The sequence below is a fragment of the Gasterosteus aculeatus genome, chromosome X, assembly GCF_964276395.1.
Source record: "Gasterosteus aculeatus chromosome X, fGasAcu3.hap1.1, whole genome shotgun sequence".
Classification (NCBI taxonomy): Eukaryota; Metazoa; Chordata; class Actinopteri; order Perciformes; family Gasterosteidae; genus Gasterosteus; species Gasterosteus aculeatus.
Window position 1 is genome coordinate 2254091 of NC_135698.1, and position 22162 is coordinate 2276252.

At 44.2% G+C, this 22162-nt stretch overlaps 1 protein-coding gene across 3 annotated transcripts in view; it reads left to right on the plus strand.

Moving 5' to 3' along the window:
* LOC120809345 (polypeptide N-acetylgalactosaminyltransferase 18) overlaps positions 1 to 22162 on the plus strand; it is a 94437-nt gene that overhangs the window by 29207 nt on the left and 43068 nt on the right. For all 3 annotated transcript variants that reach the window (XM_040163070.2, XM_040163069.2, XM_040163071.2), the window contains exons 2-4: positions 18063 to 18258; positions 18339 to 18505; positions 21340 to 21526. In XM_040163070.2, the coding sequence (XP_040019004.2) occupies positions 18063 to 18258; positions 18339 to 18505; positions 21340 to 21526 (550 nt within the window). The remainder of the gene's footprint in view (positions 1 to 18062; positions 18259 to 18338; positions 18506 to 21339; positions 21527 to 22162) is intronic.

Below are 22162 nucleotides of genomic sequence, written 5' to 3' on the forward strand. Positions count from 1 at the left end.
TTTAAGCGGTGACGGATTGGATGAGAGCTGGAGGCTTTATAGGTCAGTGGGATTATATCGGCACTCTGTTCTTTCCTCACTGCTTCGTCCTCCTCACTGCCTGCTTTAGCTGTCCACTCATTCCCTCATCCCTGATTCAGTTATGCCGCTCTCCTCTCTTTCCTTACGCCCGTCTCTCCTCCTGCACGTGTCTCCAGCCTGAGATCCTCCCCCTCTCAGCCTTCTTCTAGTCTTTGGTTTGCTGCCACCAGTAGGTCATGGCTGACAGATGGCTGGAGAGCGAGGGCCGAGGCTTTAGGACACTGGGCAGGATCTGGCAGGACAGGACCCACATGTTATCAGGACTCAAGGCCGTGTCTCATTTTTAACCTTTATTTTAGAGAGAACCCTCTATGTATACTTGTCACGTGTCATCAGAGAAATGTTCTTTAACTGTCTTTAACAATCTGACAAGTGCCTGCTGGGGAAACAGAGCCTAATTCAAAATGACAGCTCATTCTAAGCAGCAAATTGTTGCTGTGATGCAGCCTCTGTTATTAGTGCTCCCAAAAATGAATCCTGTTTCTGCAAGAACCAAATTCACAAATGAGAAGTTTTTCTCAGTTTTCTGGTCTAATTGACGGTAACATCTGTAACCCACATGTTAAACATCCTCAGTCCCCCCAATACCCTTCGGAGTCGGTAATCGGTAAATGTTTCTGTATGAATCTCCACAGAGTCCAAAAACCTGCAATGCTGCTGAAACGGCAGAAGATGGCCAAACCGGCATTTTCGGCCGTCGCATAGGATTTGGATAAGGTTTATTGGCATATGGTCACTGGCTGGTTGCTAATATCCTCCTCTGATATTCAGAGTTGGCACATATCATACGGTAGGTCCGTCACAACCTTTGTGTGTAAACAGCTGTCTGCTTTGGCAGAATACAAGTTTGACGAGAGCAAAGTTTGCCGCTTCAAAAAATCAAGCAACAAAAGTAAGCAAGATAAACTGTGTTTGAACGCTTTAACCTTGGACAACTTCCTCATGTCACAGTTTAGAACACAATTTAATTTGGGAGAGAGCAGGATTTCTCAGGTTTCCTTAGGTTTTTCTGACCTAGTTCTGATCCAGGTATCTGAAAGGATGACAAGCTAGGGTTGGTAATATGGAGACATAAACAACTTTTCTCACATGACAACAAAAGGCAGTGCTAGCTGCAAAAGTTGATATATTGAGTAGGAAGTGGTCAATTTGGCAACACTAACAGAAGTCACAAATTGGCCTCAGAGGTCTTTACGACCTGTAGACGACATGCTCTGTACCAGTACCCTTACATTTGCACCAACAACAAAAAAAAAATACTATTATTGATTGTAGCAGGGGACTGTAGGCATGAACAGGGCAGGAACAACACCGTCTAGAAAAGATTTCTTCCGGGGTCTGTAATATTGCATGGCTGCTTCATCTGTAACGCGGAGGGTTAGGGTCAGCGGTTTCTGTACGCAATACTTAATTAGGCGCACTTTCCCCCTTCTATCTCGGCTCGACCTCGTCGGCCAGTTGTGAGAAAGTTGGCCAGTGGGCGGCCCGGTCCTTTTCAGGGGTCAATGAATGAATGTGTTTACTTGAAAAAGCAGTACCGTGATATAGCGGGATACCGTCAGAATCTTGACGGTGATATGGATCACCGCCATCATCGAGTCCATCCTCTGCTCCTCCATCAGCGTCTGGTACGCTGCAGCCACAGCCAAGGACAAGGGCAGGCTGCAGCGTGTCATCCGCTCTGCAGAGAGGGTGATCGGCTGCAATCTGCCGTCCCTGCCGGACTTGTTCGCTTCCAGGTCTCTGAAGCGAGCTAAAAAGATTGTGGCTGACTCCTCTCACCCCGGACAAAACCTGTTTGTGCCCCTTCCATCTGGCAGGAGGCTGAGGTCCATCAGGACTAAGACCTCCTGCCACACCAACAGTTTCTTGTCGGGCTCATCAACAGAGCCGGTCCCCCACTGACTGACTATAACACTCCACCGGTCACTCCCCTTCATACTGCACACGTCACTTTAACTGTAATTTTTCATTTTGTCATCACTTTGTTACTTGTTCGCTAGTGCACTTTATGCTTAATATTTAACTTAATCATAACTTTTTTAATATTTTAAATTTTTAACTAACTTTATTCTCTTGTTTTATACTAACCCATAGCCTTATTCTACTAATCCATTGCATTAGCATTTCATTTTAGTTTATTTTATTACTTGTGCACTGCTGTCTTGTCTATTGTTACACTGTCTACTGTCACGCACCAACCGCCAAGACAAATTCCTTGTATATTTGACATATTTTGGCAATAAATGTTTCCTGATTCCTGATCCTGATTGATATGGCCATACCGTGCAACTGAGGTGTATTCTGTTGGGCTCCGACTATAGGGTAAAACCAAGGCTGACTTTCGAATGCATTGCTGCTGCAGGACATAGCCAGCCCTCCCTCCCCCGGAAGTGAAACAGCCCTGAGACCACGGGGTCCCTCTGCTATGTTCTGTGAGCTCCCGCCCTGCAAACTTTCTTTCCAAATCGGGGTCGATGCAAGGTGAAAAACAGTATCTCTCTTCAATCTTTCCGGACTGACCTCAGGTCGGTGTGAGGTTAAAGACAGACTCTCCTGAATCTTTTCTTTCCAAACTGACGATGGTCAGTGTAAGGTTAAGACTAAACGATCTCTTCAGATCAATTTTTCCGAATTGACTTCGTCGATGAGGAGGTTGAAGGATGTACATTTAACACATCATCAATGAGGGAAAAATATAGGTTAAGGAGTCCCACTAATAACAAAAAGAAATGTGGTGCAAAAGAACAGCGTGTGACCTGTACGTATCTAGTGCACCTCAGGGGTACAGCGCGGGTAACTGAAGCTAAGCTAGCAGGCTAACGCCTCCATGCCACCAACACTAACGAATGCAAAGCACTTTGCCGCAATATTTTGGCTAACCTAGCTAACATGTTAGCCTAAGGCTAACCTAAGGTTAGCTAACACAAACCAACCAATACAGCGATATAAAGCCAGGGCTTACGCATTGAGTGTGACAGTCACCCGCCACACATCCAATTTCTCACGCAAAAAGAAAAATCGGACTTCGGTCCGAGCTGCGTTGGTTCCTCTTTAACCTCCCCGGTTATTATTATATACCCGATAATATTAAGGTATCTGCGCAAAATATATGCTTTTCCTGCACGTCCTCCTCTCACTTGTCTGCATGTCTCAGCTCGGGCCGCGTCCCAAAGGCAGAGTAGATAGAATAGATTTTATATGAATATACAGTATTTAAATTGTAATATATTTACCCTTTAATATCATATATTTATGATATTTAGATTGGACATTTATAATAGTTATGGTAGTTATCATATTCTGAATATAGTTCAATTTATATTTATGATATACTGAACTGTTAATAACATCCATCTACAGGGCTACACAGAGACAAACAACCATCCACACATCTACGTGCTAGAGTCACCAATTAACACAAAACGGCCAGTGGGCAGAGTCGAACCCAGGACCTTACGCTGTGAGGGGGCGACAGCGCAAACCACCACACCGCCCTAGAATAGCATGTGTCGTTATTGTTGTGTGATGTTTACTGTAGTGTTTAACGAGAGATCATGTTTATGAACCGCTATCGCGCCTCACTTTTCCGAATAAGATCTGCTTTGCTTCTAATTTACTAACACACAGACACACACACACACATACCTGTCCCTCCACACATACAGAGTTACCTACAGACAGTGAGGAACACGCGTGGTGTACAAGCCTGCCAGCGAAATGGTTTGCCATGTGGTCGGTAGCTTAGCGTTCAGCTAGCTCCTTTCCTGAGGACACACACACCTCCCCCTCCACATGCCTGAAGGAAGGTATATCGTATAATAGCTTTTGATAATAAACCCGGTTATACTTTTTTGGGTCGAGGTTGCACCTCTGGCGTCCAGATAGGCGTAGGGCAGGGGTCTCAAACTCAAGTCAGGTACGGGCCAGATGCAGTCCACCTCGACCGAACGCGGGCCAGACCATTATGGCCGACGGGGGGATGACACTGACGGTCCGACCGGCGAACGGAACGGTCGGCGCTGGGGTGGAGGTTGTAAGTGGCTGCTAACAGCGAGGTTGCTACAATATAGAACTCGCGGGCCGCACTAACATTACACTTTCATATGAAGGCGGGGGCCACAAAATATCGTCCCGAGGGCCGCAATTGGCCCGCGGGCCGCGAGTTTGAGACCCCTGGCGTAGGGTTACGTAATAGGCCATTACAACTTTCTCCATCACTGTGCACTAGCAACAAGAGCTAAAGAGTCCTATCCTGCCCTTCTGCTCTCCACCAGATCCAAGGTCTTCATTCCAGCTGACGCTTTGTGAAGTCTCTGAAATTGATCTTTCCTGTTAGCTTTTTACGGGGTTCTTTTTAAATCCCAGTAAAATAGTGTCTGCTTCTACACGGTGACATATTCCCCAGTGACACAATATAAATCAAAACCCCTCCCATTTGATTGGCTCGTGGCTCTCTCGCTCTCCCCTTTTGCAGATTGATTGATGGGTGAATGTAATGATGTTGCTGGTTGAAAGTGGTCACTACTAACTTCCATATGCACATTTCATATGTAGTTTTACAGGAAAAAAGGGGATTGGATTTTTCATATTTTAAACCCTCTTAAGGCATTAGTTTTCATTTTTTGTGAAAAAAATATTTCATACCATTTTTTGGGAGCTTTGGGGGTCCCTGATACCATATCAAATCATTAAATGAACACCCTCCTCCTCTCAAATAGATTTAGGTCTGTTGCCTCGGGGCAACAATGTCCTATAAGGGTACTGAAAAGCCAATGTTTTTTTCCAAATATAAATGGAATAAGTGAAACAAGCATGTATGCACTTAGAAAGAGTTCCATTTAACAACAAAGAATGACAACTAGGAAATATCAAAACAAAGTAAAGAAATGACCAACGCTGCATGTACAACATCCACAGAAAGCGTGTAAAGAAACATCACAACAACATTGATTCAGGCTGTTTGTGAGGTTTGAATCAGTGCAAAGAACACATTTCGTCTTCTGTGTGGAACCTCAAGTAGACCTGGTGTACCTGCACATCCTGGTACTTTGTATCTCCCCTGCAAGTTGTCCAACTGCAACAAAGATCCACATTTTTAGTATAGAAATATCAACAAAATATGATACATATATTTAAACTATCAAACATGCTTCTTTACATACTCATGCAAACACTTTTTAAAAATTATTTTTCCTGATCTGTGGCATCGTGCGCCATGCAGCTTTGCAGCCTAAAAAGGATACTTCACCCCAAGAGAAAAGGTCACACCCACTTTGGGCCCTCATTTGATTGGACACAGACTTACCTGGTGATATTATATAGATTATTTTTATTTCAAAAAGTTAAAAGGGGCAATGCGATGGGGACAACTGAAGTATGCTTGTATGCCACACAAGTGTAAAAAAACATCATCTTGAAGGACTGTTTGAGGTCACCCAGATGTCTTTGGTCCCTCTCACACACTAAAGCAACAGGCGCTTTACCTTATAAACGGATGAATTATTTTTTTATTCAGTTTTTCCGTATCATTGAGTAAATATCAAAACAGCTACCGCCTTCTGCTTTCTTTCTGTCCCCTGACAATGGGAGGCATGACTCGGTGTTGGTTTAGTCATCACTTGGAGGACCTTCTGCACTACAAAGCATTATTCTGGTCATTGAGCCTCCAAAGCCATACGAGGTCCATCTACAGCTTCTTTCTCAGCTTACGCTCCCTGTGTGAGCCCCGATGCCCTCGGCCTTGAGAAGGCAATTCCTATTATTTAGAGGCACTCAATCGTCATGTCACTGCTGACCTCCTTGGTCAAATCCATTCCCTGCTGAACCTCATGCTGTTTTTAAATCAGCCAGTAATGCAGTCTTTTTGCTGAAGCCGAAATCTTTTCTCTGTATGTCATTCCTGTAATGAAGCCATCATGGTTAAGCTCAAACTGTGGCTTTAACTTTTTCAGCCGACCTATGGCCATTGCTGGCTAATGCTATTCATTGCTGCCTATGAGCTCAAATTGTTGCCGCCCAGGTCACCATGATTTATTTTCTCCCCATTCATCCATGGCATGCCGTTTCTATACATGGATTATAATCACCATAGCTGACATTTCTGTGAATTTATTATGCAGTTTGTCCCACCTTTGTTTGGATATACTCTTGGCTCTATACGTTATATGGGCCTCTCCTCTCGTTTTATTTAGAGGGATTTATGAAGACCCTCCATCACATCTCCACACATCTTACACTAAAGATTTTCCATCAAATTTACTTATTTATAAATACAATTTAACATAGTTCCAATATCGGGCATGCAAGTGCCCGATAGTTGCTGCTAATTAAAATTGTTGGTTCCAGTTAAACTGCAAAGGTAAATTCATTTCTACATCACATTGCACTCTTACACAAAGTATAATATATACATTACATTACATGTCATTTAGCTGACGCTTTTATCCAAAGCGACTTACAACAAGTGCATTCAACCATAGGGTAATATACCAATTCAAATCACCATGCGGAAGTATTACGGTTACAACCTTTTTTTGTAATTGAACTGGAAATGTCAAGTCATCAGATTCATCATAGAGTCTAATTGTATTAATTGCAGTTTATGAAAATGACATAGAATAAATGATGAATTATGGAAATGATTTTCTGTCATTAGACGGTTTCTGTTAAAATCTTGCAGCTGTCCTTGATTATTAATGAATATTGCATGCCATCAAATATGACAATAATTCCAATCGATGGTGAACAATGATGGAAACTGAGTATCAGGGAGAGCTGGGCACGTTTTCATCCTCTAAATTAGATTTTAATTGGGGATCTATTGCTATAGTATAAATGCTGCACCTACTGATTGTCCTTGGGCTTGAGAGTATATTCATTCCTCTCATAAATACACTTGATATATGTGTGTGTGGAAAAGGAAACGCATATGAAATAAAGGATATTCGTGGTAGTTACAGCTCTGAGTGCCATTTTGGTAAATACAGAAAAGCCGAGATTATTCCAAATTCAAATTATACCGTGAAATGGGCCTAAAAAGAAGAAGCGGGCTGGAAGCATGAGCGGTGTTTGTAGATGAGCAGAAGAAAAAAACGAAGCGGCAGAGTTCTTCCTCCCCGCTGTGACGGATGTGTGGCAGGTCTGTTGGTGCCGAGTTGTGTGTCACTATGGTGGATTCCATATATTATTTTTAAAAAAGCCTATCAAATCATGTAAAACTGTCCACGCGCTAGGTCAGTGTCTCTAAATATTGGTATTAAAAATCCTTTTGAAGAAAAGCTGAAAATGACTGCCAGTGTACCCGTAACCATGACGTCACCGCCTCAATAAAACACTCAAGTTTGTTCTTCGGCTCCGCTCTCCATCCCACTGGCTGTTTCCCTGAATCAACCCAAAGAAATAGGATTTAGTTGCTGTAAATATAATCCTTAAATTCATTGGATATTGATGTAATCCTTAGCTTTTTTATTCTAGTACGTAAGTAATGTATTATTTAAAGTTCTAAATGTATAGTTCAGTATACTAGACTATTTTATAAAAACATTATTTGACTTTAATTTTAATTCAATGTTGGCACCCCACAAGCTGATTCAATGTAAATTAAGTCGTTTGTTTGTTTAATGAAACTTGAAATTGATGGTTAAAACCTCTTATTTCATTTAATATTATTAATTTGGGTATAGCTTCTCAGAATCAACCAAGCTTTAGTAAGTGATGGTCCTGACAAAGCTGCTGGTGACCAATAGCGTTGGAACACAAAGAATATTGTTTTTGTTTTTAAATACAATGTGACTAAATGAATTGAGTTGCCTTTTCCTAAAGCAGAGCAGAGATTTAGTGTTCATAGAATCAAAGTGAGCTCAGTGCAGCGATACGTTCACAGGCTGAGACTGATTTAAAAAAATGTCTGTTTTGGTCAGGGCTGGTATTGAAAAAAGTATTTATTCATATTATATATATATTTTGTGATGTGAACATCACAAAACGATGGCGTAGTCGTAGGTAGAGTTGGTGCAAATATCTTGTTCTTCCCCCAAAGTGCAAACAAGTGGAAACAACGTTACAGTAATAGGAAAACTAAATAAAGCAAAAAGTCACCGTCTACCATGACCTACACTTCACACTTCAACCAAAACCCTTCTTTCTCCTCCCTTAAAAATCCTAAGCCCCTCCCATCAGGCTAATCGAGGACCTCCGGCTCAGACTGCAGGCAATCACTACACCTGCTTATTGTTTAAGATATTGATACCTTTTGTTGTAAGGCATTAAATGAACCTGGGATATTTGCTCAAATTGGTTCGATTGCCGTACCTAGAACATTTTCCACACACACGTGACTTTTTGTGAATTGTTAGAATAAAAGCAGCTGTGGGAATTCTGTGGGCTCACCGGAAAATCTATGATCAGAACGGAGGCCCAGCAGCTCAAAAGACCAACTGAAGAACAGCCCGGAGGACGAGCTGTAACAGGGAGGAGAGACGGAAAAGACATTTCTCAGAAGTAATGAAGTAATGAGAAGATTGCCGTTAGCTGTCCTCTTGTCATTGTGCATTATATTGCTGCATAACATTGTCCCTTTAGCAACCACTGCAATCACCGGGGGACACGGCGCAAGCAAGCTAAATGTCCTTCAGAGACTCCGTGTCCCCTTCATGCATCCAGCTCTCTCAAATATCATCAAGATTCAGCCATAGCTGCACACACTGGGCCGCCATGGTTTACGGAGACCGTAGTCTTTTTAGACTGCATTTTGGAATGCCTCAGCAGGTCTTGTTTGAATGCTCTCGCTGCTGTCGTCACAGCTGAGAACCGAAGCCGCTTCTGCCTGGGTCACATGATAAAACCCACTGAGAGCAGCGGACGGAGGAGCGATATTCAGCTTTTGTGACCTTACGACCCTCCGTGTCATCGTAGATGTCCAGGGGCTTCGAGTGCTCTTCAGCCTTTACTTACCTCCATCTACAAACAGTACAAAGGGATAATGCTTTCAACGTTGGTGAGAACCAATAGTAAGTGCTGGGGGGGAGGTGCTTGTCCCCCCGAAAAAACATTAGTGTCAGACACTTAACTTACTGCAATTTGATGGATTTTTAAGCGACGACATGCTGTGGCCAGGATGATCACAACGGAAGAGAAAAGCTCAACTTGTTATTGTACTCCTATCTCGCTCTGTGAGTCTTATCACTGCACTTTTTGTGCATTTAAACCGTACAAAAGCGTTCCCTTTCAATATGAGTATAGTTTTTAGCACACTTTTACATTCACTTACTTTTAATTCATCATTTTAACAATTAAAATGTTATTTTTGTATCGTGGTGACCTTTGCTGGATGATCGCGGCTAAATTACTTTACCAACTGTAGAAACAATGATCTGGAGAGAATGTATTAGGAGGCTAATTAGTGAAGTACTTGAGACTTTGGGTAAGTTGTATTGTTAGTGCAAACTTTACTATTACCATTAAGGCAGGGTACGCTACATGGTTTGTTTCAAGACTGCCAGTCAGTCCTACCAACAACAAAAATAAAACACATCAAATAGATTTGAAACCATCTGCCCTACAGGTAGAGGTGTTACCATCAATTAACCATAGCTATCAAATACGCCATTAGCCATTGCTCTTTGTTGTATCAAAACATAGGTTTGTCATTTCAACTGTCAAAAGTGATGGAAATATAACTAAAATGACATGCCCGCTTCTCTGTGTTGGGAAGAGGGGTGAGGTTTAGCACATCTGGGTATTTCACCAACATGGAAGCAGATATTGGGAGCCAGCATTATTAGTCATTGTTTGGTCCACCACTGGGTGGTTTGAAAATGGCAATAAGCTGTGTGGAATTCAGTTAGTGTAAAGTTTTGTGAGGAGCAATCCCATCAAGTAATCAGTGAAGAACACATATTGATCTCTTGATCTATTGATATAGATTTAATATGGTCTTTTGGTGCCACAGGAGCATTAGCAGCTTCATTCACAGTCATCCGGGCCTTTATTACAGTAGCTCCAAGGAATCAGGTTATACACTTCCGTCGATTTATGTGGCAGCCCAAAAGAGGCAGCGTGACTCGTGCTGGCGCCTCATTGGCGGGAGTAGAATGATAGATATGAGCTGGGCACAGACTCAGCAGTGCAAACAGAGAAATGTTGGACTCTTCCTGTGATTGATTTGCCGAGTCAAAAGAGAAATCTTTTGAATTTATCGGCACGTGGAATTCTTTTTTTGTTGAAGGCAGATTGACGCATTGTGCTGCAAAAGACAAATATAAAAGAAGTGGTTATAGAACAGGGGTGTCAAACATACGGCACACGGGCCAGATCCAGGCCGCTGGGGGGGGGGTCCAGCTCAGGCCGTCATGTGACTTTGCTAGTGTGACCAAAATATCCTCACCCCCGACCCCGCCCCCCTTGTCCTTCAGCTCATCCCTTGCCTATGATTATACTGGTCAAGTGGGCAGCATGTGGTCCCTTACCTGAAAGGAGTTTGACCCCCCTGTTGTTGAATATCGAATTGTTGTTGAGAAGTCGGTATCAGAGGCTCACACAGCAGAAGAGGCTTTAACACGGTTATCAATCAACCAATCAATCAAACTTTTATTTCAGACTCAAGCTCCAGATTTTTTTTACAGTAAAAAAAATTAAGATAAAAAATACATACAAGTACATAGACCTATAAATGCCTTATGAGCAACTGTACCAATGTCTCCACAGCTGGGACTGGTAGCGTGAACTGCTTAACTTAGGTTTCTCAAACATTAAAATGATTTCATTTTCAGAGATGTTAACCCGGCAGATACATTTCTACATAAGATTTCTTAAAACAGCTTGGAAAGTATTAACTCCCGCCGCAGCGATCTCTCGTTCCCGCTGGGCCGCCGCAGCGATCTCCCGTTCCCCGACTAGCTCCTCCGACCCCGCCAGTACCGGCCCCGAGACTCATGACCCCGCCCCCGACTTGGCCAGTACCGGCCCCGAGACTCCAGGCCCCGACTCGGCCAGTACCGGCCCCGACCCCGACTCGGCCAGTACTGTTCCCGCTCCCCGACTAGCTCCTCCGACCCCGCCAGTACCGGCCTCGAGACTCCAGGCCTCGAGACTCCGGGCCCCGACCCCTTAAGGGGGGGGTTATAGGGTGGCTGAGCCGGCTACTCCGGAGGTGTTCCCCAGCAGCCGCCGCCGACCGCGGCGGTGTTCCCTGTCCCCGAGCCGGCGCCGACTACTGCGGTGTTGTTCTGTGTCCCCGAGCTTCCGCCGACTACTGCGAAGGTGTTCCGTGTCCCCGAACCGCCGACAACTGCGGAGGTGTCCCCGAGCCGCTGACGGCCCCGGAGGTTCCCCGTGTACCGGAGCCAGCTATTCCAGAGACGTTCCGTGCCCTGCAGTCGCCGCTCCGGAGCCGGCCAAATGACCCCCTGAGGCTCCCCAGCCGTATGCCTGTCCACCGGGCGACCCCCTGAGGCTCCCCGGTCGTATGCCTGTCCGCCGGGCCGACCCCCTGAGGCTCCCCAGCCGTATGCCTGTCCACCGGGCGACCCCCTGAGGCTCCCCGGGCGCCTGGCCGCCCGCCAGAGTTTCCCGGGCGGTCCGACCAGCGTCTCTGGTTTCCCTCCCCCCCGCCCCTTGTCTGTTCTGTGCTAGTTTAGGGCCGTCTGGGATTTGGCCTTTGAGGGGGGGAGGGGGGGGGGTACTGTCACGACGTGGTCCACTTCCTGTCTTTGCCCCTTGGCCATTTTGTGTTGGTATTGATGACTTCTAAAGTCTTTTTTCGTTAAAACTCTGCATTTGAGTCCTGCCTCCCACGCACCGCTGACACCGGCAGTCACTGGCACTACACCATCTCTAGCTAACTAAGCTTATGGAGCTACAATATTAAACAGAATAAGATGCAAGTTGCAAATAATTCACTGAATTTACTGTGTGCCGTCTTGGATGATAAGCCTTTTCAACATTGCGTGGCAGTCTGGGACAGTGCCAAAAGAGTGGCAGACCGGGATGGTGGTACCTCTCTTCAAAAAGGGGGAACGGAGAGAGTGTCCCAATTACAGGGGAGTCAAGCAACTCAGCCTCCCTGGTAAAGTCTACGCCATGGTGCTGGAAAGGAGGGTTTGGCCGATAGTCGAACCAAGGATTGAAGAGGATCAATGCGGTTTTCGTCCTGGTCATGAAATGACTAACCAGGTCTTTACTCTTTAAGGATGATGGAGGGGGCCTGGGACTATGCTCATCCAGTCTACATGTGTTTTGGTCCCTACTTGGGGCCATCAAATCCCTGTGCGCCCAAAGAGAGAGCTGTGTTTGGGTGCTCGGTAGTAAGTCGGAGGCGCTTCTGGTGGGGGTTGGCCTTCGCCAGAGCTGCGCCTTGTAACCAATCTTGTTTGCTTTAGCCTCAACTAGTGACTGAACTTGTTACATCTGTTTTTATCTCACTGGCACCATTGCCAACTTCCTACAGGCAAAAAACGTGTTTTAAAACAACTCAAATTATTTGAAAATTACCATCTTTTGTGTTACGATGCAATTTCACAATGTAGAAAGTATAACTATGTTAAATCATTTCACTACGCAAAAACCGTATTACAACTAAGGGTTAAGCTCATAAGTGTTACAACTTCTAATACTACGCAATATAAAAATATAATACATATAAAAACTATCTCACTTCTGACACCAAATTGTGGTGGAAGATTTTGCACAGACAATCGTAAGAAACAAAGGCTCTGAGTCAAGTATGTCTTTTCTCCGTTTATTTCCTTGCAAGGGACAGAGGGTCACAACAGCTACGTGGTCAGTAGACTGTCAAGAACCTCCTTCTGCCCCCAACACATCAAGGCAGTTCTTATACCTAAGTTTAGATATCGGTGGCGTCAACAGAAACCTTTGACCATCTTGTTGAGTCTCTACAGCCAGGGTACTGGGAACATCTTGTCCATGTAAGACACGTCAGTTCTTTGACCGTGTCCTTGCTCTCCCAACATGCTAAAACAAAGGTGGTCATAGACATAACAAACACTTTGTTCAATCTCTACAGCTATGACGCTGGAAACATCTAATCCAAGTGGGAGACATCAGTTCTTATGTCAGGGATTTTGTCATCTAAGCACTTGCATGTAATAAACTGGTTATACAAATGAAGCATTTAAAAGGGTCACATATCATTTTCCCATTACAAGATAGAGTTCCCAATTATTTTTGCAATGTGAATTTGCAGTTCTGTTTTAAAATAAACAAATACAAATTTTAATGCTGTTTTTTAATCCGATTAATCGAAGAAATAATTAACCGATTAAATCGATTATCAAAATAATCGTTAGTTGCAGCCCTACTCTCATGTGCACGCTCCCCTGCGGTGTACTAATAGGTTTCCTGGAAAAACAGAAACATGTTTGTCCTCCCACTGTCTCCAAGGTGTCTTTTAGACAACCCGCACACCCTTCTGCTCCTCTGATGCCCTGAGAAGTCTACCTTAGTGTGCTGTTTGAACAAACCGGCTGCTGGGAATGCAAAGACATACATCCCTATCTGTTTTGATGCATATTTTAAATCCGGAATTGCTGATGTGTATTCAAGTGGCGGATGCTAGAAGGCATTGTTCCGGATAAAATAATGCATCTGCATAAAGGTGACATTCCTCTGGATCAAAGTAATGCATTCCTGTTGTTGTGTACAGATAGAGGTCGCAGAGGGGAAAATACAAGGTCTTTTCTGGGTTTCTCCAGAAGTTTGTATTCCTCTGGAAATCCTCGTGACTTGCACTCACATTGCTCAGCTCACTGGACTTAAATGATTAACTTTTCAGACATGTTTTTTTTTTTAACTTTTAAATCCAAGGAATAAAATAGTCTTTTGTTTCTTAACCGGTCTTCTGAATCCACAGCAGCTTCTCTGATCTACAGAGCCGCTGTGGTGTCTGCTTGTTGAAGACGCCATCACCTTATTCGCGGTCTGTAGGCAGGATTATTTCAGTGCCACTAGTGCAACTTCCCTGTTCATCAGAAATGTTGTGATGGATACTTCCAGTAGCACTGATTGTTGGGGACAAACCGAGACCAACACCAGCAGCATCTGCTCGTATTTTTGTAGAGAAAATCATGTTGATAATTACGCAAGGTTTCCACATCATCATTGAAGCTTCATATCTGGACTTGTGCAATAAAACACAACCACAAGCGTCCCTCAGTCAGGAACATGGACTTGTGTAACAAAAGCCAAATGCAAATCTTGTTTTCTTGGGAGGGGGGGGTTCCTCTCTTTCAAACACATGCCTGGTCCACCAGTTCCATTGCATGAGACAACAACACCTTACCAGCAGGGCTGTACTGTAATTAGTAAAGGAAGAGCCATATGGATTTACAGGAAGACCCACTCGATCTGTATTGATTTCCACTTCAGACAGCAGGCCAGCTGTGATCAGCACAGCGCTCACCATCCCCCTCGAGAGGCCGCGCTGTGCTCTTTTCATGGGCCGTGTTTCTTCCTGTTTGTGTTGATGTGTGATGATGGTCATGATGGTTAAAGCCCACCTGCCACACACAAACACGCACACGTGTGTGCTGAGAGAAAGAGAGGCGACCATCAAGACTCTCACGGCAGCAGGACGGGGAGAAATAGATGGTCGGTGGTGTTAAAAGCTTGTTAGCGTGGTAAAGGAAATGACTTGACAATGGACTCCGTCTCTCCGGTTTCGTCTGCGGTTTGGAGACACAGCGGGAAGTGAGAGGAGAAAACATCGTGCGTTACTCAGCTGAGTAAACCACAACGGGAGCTTTATAGAAGCCGCTTTATAGCAAGACGTCTGCTTTACGCCTCGTTCTCATGTCTCGATGAATACAAAAAAAAAAATGGCCGACCGTGGCGCATGGAGTAGAGATGGTGCTCCGGGAACCGCGGGGGGTTGGCGGTGGGAAGCCCGGCTGCTCCATGTCCCATGTCCAAGTGTCCCGGAGCAAGACGCCTAACCGCTCCCCGGGCGGCTCCACACTGCTCCCGCTGTGTGAGAGAAAATCCATCACGGTTTTTAGTGTCTCTAAAATCAGGCTTTTGGAAGAATGACAGAATTGTTACTCCGTCAAACCTTCACAGAAAAGGGATTATTGGGCTGGAGACACAAGGGCGACCGTAAAGCTGCATTGTCTTGTTATATAAAGTTCACGTCTGAATGGAGTTATTCTGCTTCCGTCTTCTCCAAAGAACAAGCACTCAGATTCCAAATGTGCAATTCCCTTCTGCTCAATAACCCCCCCCCATGTTGTTTAAATCAGGTGGGGTTGTCTGCTCGGGGTCAATGTAGAAGAGTGCGAGTGTCCTCGGCTCCTCTGGCCACATTGCGAGTCCACATTTGACCCGTCCAGGTGTGAGCCACTAAACATATTATTCATACCCGAGTGGAGGTGATGACGGCGCACGTTTCCATCTGCTCACTGCTCCATTCAATTAATCACGTGTGAACCTTTTGCAGGAAGCTGCAGCACCCCCCTCACCCCCCCACCCACCACGTACTCTCCACTACTTTGATTTAGTGCGAGGACGAGTAGACCCGCTCACCTTTTGCGCAGGGTTCAGTCAAGTGCTTCTGGGTGAGCGTGCTGGCGGCTCGCTTCATCAAACATCTGAAGCCCTTTTGTCATCGCTGGCTCCGAAATGAAAAAAGCTAAGCTAAGCTAAAAGGCAAACAGATTCCCTGTGCTTTCTCCTTCCTGCCTCTTTAAGTATACGAAAAGCATTCGGGGGGGCAGATAATCTTGCAGGGTTTGCAGAGCAAATGAGATTTTCTCCATTAAAAAAAAGAATTATTTCATTGATGGTTTCCTGCGTTTCAAAGGGGGGCTGATGAGCAGCTTGGAATTGCACGGAGGAGGTGCGCTGGTCTAATTGAATGCGTTTACATCCTCACGCTGGGTTTTGCAAATCGGGCTTATGTCCCTTTTACGCTCTTGGTTGTTTTGAGCGGTTTGCCTCCTTTCATCCCACTCGTACATGGGTGGCGCTGCATAAACACAAGATTCCTGGTTCCACTGTGTGATTTAGTGCAGAGGATGAAAGCCCGCACCACATGGGGGATGTCAGTAAACACTGGGTCTCCACACATTTCCTGTCAAAGCAAGTGCTGAATGCAAGCTGGATGTCTTTCATCCATTTTCTGCCATAACATTTCCTTTCCCTGAATTGGATGTGCTCAAAAGGTGACGTAGTACGCGTAGAGTGTTCAGGGGTGAGACTCCAGCTGGATTTAGCTCTGAATCATTACAAAGTGGAGCCGGAAGTTTAGCTCCCTAATCGAGATGCAAAACCCGAATCGTTGAGCCGTAAGCGTTCCCCTCCACGGCACAGGGCCGGTACCTGCTCATACCGACGACTCAAAGTACACCTCCAGCCCGCCGCGTTCACTGCTGCTGTTGCATCGCTGTATTTATGCTGTTGACAAAGTTCAGTGGAGGATGTTAGAACATGCTGGAGTCTCTCAGTAAAAGAAAGTGCAGGAGCTAAAGCCTTTTATTATTATAAGACAGTATGATAATGGAAGCCACTCAGACAGTGAGGAGGTTAATTTGCGGGCCGCTCTGAGCAATCAGAAGACTAGAACAGTAGAAGTACAGTCCATTTACCATCCCCATTTATCAGGTGTGACAAAAGCAGAAGAAGGTGATGGAGAGAATTAATTAATGAAAAGGTGCGAAGAGAGTCCTCCGAAATCCATGTTATCTATCCATCTATCCATCTATTCATCCGACCACGCAAATCTATCGATTTATCATCTATCCATCTATTCGTCCATCTGGGTGTCGAGAAGAATGTGTGTGTGTCCTGTGTTTACCATCACAACGCAGCCAGAGTAACCCGAGGGCCTCGGTTTGCGTCCTTCCCAGTTCTTCATTTGTCACGTGCACGGTTATTACATCATTACGTCATAACAGTGGGTATAAATGTTCTCAGGCTACTTTCGATGGCACATCTCCAGGTCTAAGCGAAATAATTTTGTTAATTGTATTTTAAAACACAAAACTACACCCATTTGATCGCCTTGCAGCTGAATTCCACTGGGTGCAACATGTTGAACCAGCAAGTTCATGAACTGAATTTCATATTCAGAAGCTTATTCAGTTTCCTCATCCTCCCTCCCACAGCAGGTGGGCTTGACTGGACCTGGCTGGCGCCAGCTGTCAAACCCTTCGAAAGCAACGCGGCGACGTTTCCTGGTGTAATTGCAGACTTTGTGTCTCTGGCGTGATGCACGTATCCGCTCTCGCCGCTCGCCGCCATGAGGCTCTGAAGGCATTTGGAGGAAGGTGGCGTGCCACCCACGGGAGCATTAATCACGTTACTGCCAACAGGGGGGGGGGGGGAGCGCTGCTCTTCAAACTAATCACGAGCTATTCGGCTGCGGAAGGAGAGGAGGCACCTCGCGGTCCTTCAGCAGGCAAAGGGGGAGGAAGGGAAAGTGGTGTTTAACATCCGCGCGACTCATTTAAAAGACATGTGCACATTAAATTCAAACTATTCTCTACGTTTCCCTTCCAAGCATGCCTGGTGCATCATACTTATGCTCATTATACGTCCTTATGTCCCTCTTTGTTTTCCACCGTGCATGTGAAGCGGCTCCTTGCTGCTCATGCAGCACAGGACCCTGAGACGCTGATGAAAAGCAAACGTTACCGTGGCTTCGTTAAGTGGATTTGTGTCCACCTCCGCAGGAACAGATTGGAGTGACTGCCAGAATAAGTTATTTGTAATAACGATGAGATTCCCGGAGAAGACGCACCACAGTTCATGTTCTCCGGTGCTGCTGAAATGATTCTTTTAGATTGGGTTTATTAAGCGGACAGCATACCTCGCACCTCACTGTCGCTATTACTTTTGTTGGGGGAGCTTCATTCGTCATTTAATTGCTGCACATCACGTCGGTTTCACGGCATCTGCCAGCACAACAGCGGCGGGTCTGGAGAAAAGCTGAAAATAGTATTTCTTAAAATGAACCTCTCTGTCCACAGAGACCCCTCGGAAGGACGGGGAAGAAGCTGCGTCCTCGTCAGACTCCTCCTCCTCACTCTTCGACCACTGGGGTCACGACCTGGGCCCGGAGAGTCGAAGGGTCGCCCTCAGGAAGTTCCGTTACTACGGTTACAATGGCTACCTTAGCGACCGCATCTCCCTCACCCGGCCGATTGCGGACCTACGACCGGACGGGTCAGTCAGTCAATGTGTACTTAACTGATCCGTATCCGTATGGATTCCAGCTGAAATGCTCTCTCTGTGTCCCCGCCCAGATGCAGGAACATGTCCTATTCATCAGATCTTCCTCAGCTCAGTGTCATCTTCATCTTTGTTAATGAGGCCTTGTCAGTGTTGCTGCGCTCCGTCCACACAGCCATCCAGAGGACTCCATCGCATCTGCTCAAAGAGATCATTCTGGTAGACGACCACAGCAGCAGCCGTGAGAATCATCCAAAATAACTCCTAACTATGTGCATGCTCTTCTGTGGATGCAACCCGCTTTAGAGATGTGCAGTAAGGAGGACTGTATTATAAGGAAGAAGTATTTAATACGCTGCAGATTTTAAAAATGTACCGTGCATTTTGCTTTTTTTTTTTTTGCATGACATAAGTAAACGTAATATTTGGTACAGAAACCTTTGTTTGCAATTACAGACATCATACGTTTCCTGTAGTTCTCACGCTCACAGTCGAGGAGTACGTATGATAAAAATGACTCCTACATGCTTCGTAAGTGGGAAAACCTGCAAAATGGGCAGCGTATCAAATACTTGTTCTCCCCACTGTGTGCAGATTAACGGCCATCGCTGCCATCTGTCCTCGCGCCTTCAAATCAGCGTGTTCGCTGCACTATTTAACACGTCATCTCAATGCTCTGAGCATGTCACACAACACGCCTTGGTAATATGTTGTTTGCAGATTTCACCCGAGTAGCATGAAGGATTCTGCCCACTGCTCGTTCATTGCACCTTTATTTAATGCCATCACCGTATAGTTTAAATATACACCTCCCTTATAGATTTACAGATTACACCTTGTTAACAGATTTTGACTCAAAGTTCATCAACTCATCAAACTCAAAACACTATTAAACTCATCAATAAACTTAGAGTCAAACTGACGTCCAGACTTTTAAAACAGAACCATTCATCTCACTCACTTGTTCAAATAAAGAGTCAATTCACAAAGATTAATTAGGGGTCTTTTCGTGAATAATAGATAAAGATTTATAATATATTACTGTAAATACTCAACCATGTGGGTGAAACCACACATATTCAATATTCTTCATGGTGGAGATCCGGACATATTCTACCATTAGCTGCATCAGTAAGATATGACAACAGATTCAACTTATTGCAGCAGACCGCTGTTGATAATTGCATCACGTAACATGGAATATATTTAAATTCCGCCAATTCTATTATTACTCTCATGAGGAATGTGTCTCTGCTACAGTTGCCTGCAGATGTTCTGTTCTTCCATTAAACGTATATATCGGTTTAGTTCTGCTGGCTGCGCGGTGAACACTCATTAGTGGGAGGACCGGGGGGATTACTCCATTCAACGTGCACCTCAAGTTTTTCCTCATAATTCATTACAATGGTCATAACTCTCTCGGAAATATGGTTTTCTGTGAACAACAATTGAATGGTAGAGATGAAGGTAATCGATTGATGGCGTAATTATGACAAATCTGTGTCAACTGAGGTGTGATGAAGGCAAAATCCATCCATTTTCCTCCACTTATCCGGGGTTGGGTCACGGTGGCTGCAGGCACAGCAGCTTGACCCAGACGCTCTCTTATTTGCACAATTTAATATGAAACAAACGTATTAAAGATAAAATCAGTTGCAAGTTCTGGAAGAGGCCAAAAAGCAGCTGACTGGGCTTATTTGAAGGCTTCAGCTAAAATAAGATTTAAAGATATTGCAAAGAACATGAAATAAGTATACACAAGCTATGATTACCTGAACTATTTTTTACATGATATATGATAACAATAGCAATACAATAGCTATACAAAATATAGTAGCGTCAATGTTTGCATCTAGCACTTTTATGAAGGATCTGAAGATTGGCGAGTTGGATATGAGGGAATCTCTGAATTACTTTTGGAGCAGGCTCTGAAGTCATAGGAAGATCCGCTCACCACATTTGAGAAGTATTGATGTTCGTCATGAACTCCGTCAATGGTGTCAATAGTGTGGATCTGCAATTTCTCGAATAAATGAGCAAAGAAATATAGGGATTCATTAAGCTGTGATAAAGAATAAGGAGACAGTTTGTAGACGTAGAGTTCTAAACCTTCTCATTATTCCAGTGGATGTGGGACTTTTTCTACTAGCACAATATGTTTAATCCCTTTTAAGCTGTCATCAACTATAATTCCCAGGATTTTTGTAGACATTTGAGGCATCTCAATGAATTTAATTTGAATTTTGCATACAACCTCAGTATAATTTTGTACTTAAATCTTTTAAGCTTTTAATCATATTAATATTGATTAAATTACATTTTATATTCAAAGACAGTTTATTTAATCTGAACCATGTAGCATACGTAATTAAACCACAATTAGTTTCCATAATGAGGGAATTTCCACTTTGAACAAAGGAGAAACTTTTTAATTTTTAAACCTTCTGGCACAACTCTTGTTTTCATAGACAAGGTGAATATGTGAGATTTCTGCAATATTGACTGTTTCAGCTGTTGGACAAGAAATGCCCCCCCCCCCCCCCCCCATCCCTTTGGTTGGAGACATAAAACTCAAGATTAGATTCTGTATGCTGTGTACCAAGCTGTACTATGGTAGTCTATAGATCCCTCACATCCCACATACATCCCCATTAGCTGTTTCCATAGCAACACAATGGACCAGTTTTTAGCTATTTTTATACACCCGTATATATATCGAGTATTACACACTTACACTAGAACCCTCCATCTTAAAAACAAAGGCCTGTGCAAAGAAGAAGTCTAAATGTAAAAAAAACAGTTCCTGGACACATTGGGGGTTGAAAAACAAACACAGAGAAATGCTCACACTGAATTCCGTTCAATTCATTTACAATTCAAAAATCACAGATTGGCCTCGGCAGGCGAGTGTACACACATGACATCCTCTGCGCCTGAGAACTATCACCTCAGAACAGCAGTAACGCTGATTGCTTTTCTTTGGTCCTGTGGAGGAGTTTTTGTCAATAGGATCAATACTGCGAAAGGCTTCAGGGACTTTTCTTTAAGTGTATTTGTGTTTCACTCTTTGTACAGTGGAGCTGAAAGAGAACCTGCAGAGATTTGTGGAGGAGACCAACATTCAGTACGGCCCGGGATTCGTCAAGGTGGTTCGCCATGACAAGCAGGAGGGGCTGATCAGATCCAGAGTCAGCGGATGGAGGGCAGCCTCGGCTCCCGTCGTCGCTCTGTTCGATGCTCATGTGGAGTTCAACACTGGATGGTGAGTGCTGATGGGTCCGTACTAGTTAGACACCTCCTGGTGCCAGATAGACGTAACTTGAAAGAGATGCCGTATGGTTACCTTTTTATTAGTTTGGAATAAGTTGTATTACAAACATTATAACAGAGACTGAGCAGCACAAAACTATCTCCAGCTGGTTCATGAAGTCATCATTTCAATTTTCTTGAACATTTGTTATTCAACCAGGTGCACAGGCTTCGCTCCTATGAGCCATTTTGGTAATTATGACAGACTTATTTATATTGATTAGTCCTTTATCTTTGCCAGCCAATAATAGATTACTCTTCAATGGTGGGGAAATCAAATGTATTTCTATAGCGCCTGACACAACAGAGTAGACAACAAAAACATGTATATACAGAGTTCTAATCAATCAGTAGCATAAGGAAAACTAGTAAACAACCACTTTGTAATGTACAATCGAAATGAAAAGAGAACGTTGAGCTTTATTGGTCTCTGTAGAGATTTTACTTGGTGTAAACAATCTAAGATCATAAAACTTCCCTGACCATGAAATAGGATCCAGCAGCAATAATAGTTTAGCGTAATCACTGGCGATCCTAAAATCCTCTGCAGTCAACGCGTGTCTAGTGTTTGTAGTGGAACGCTGATTTA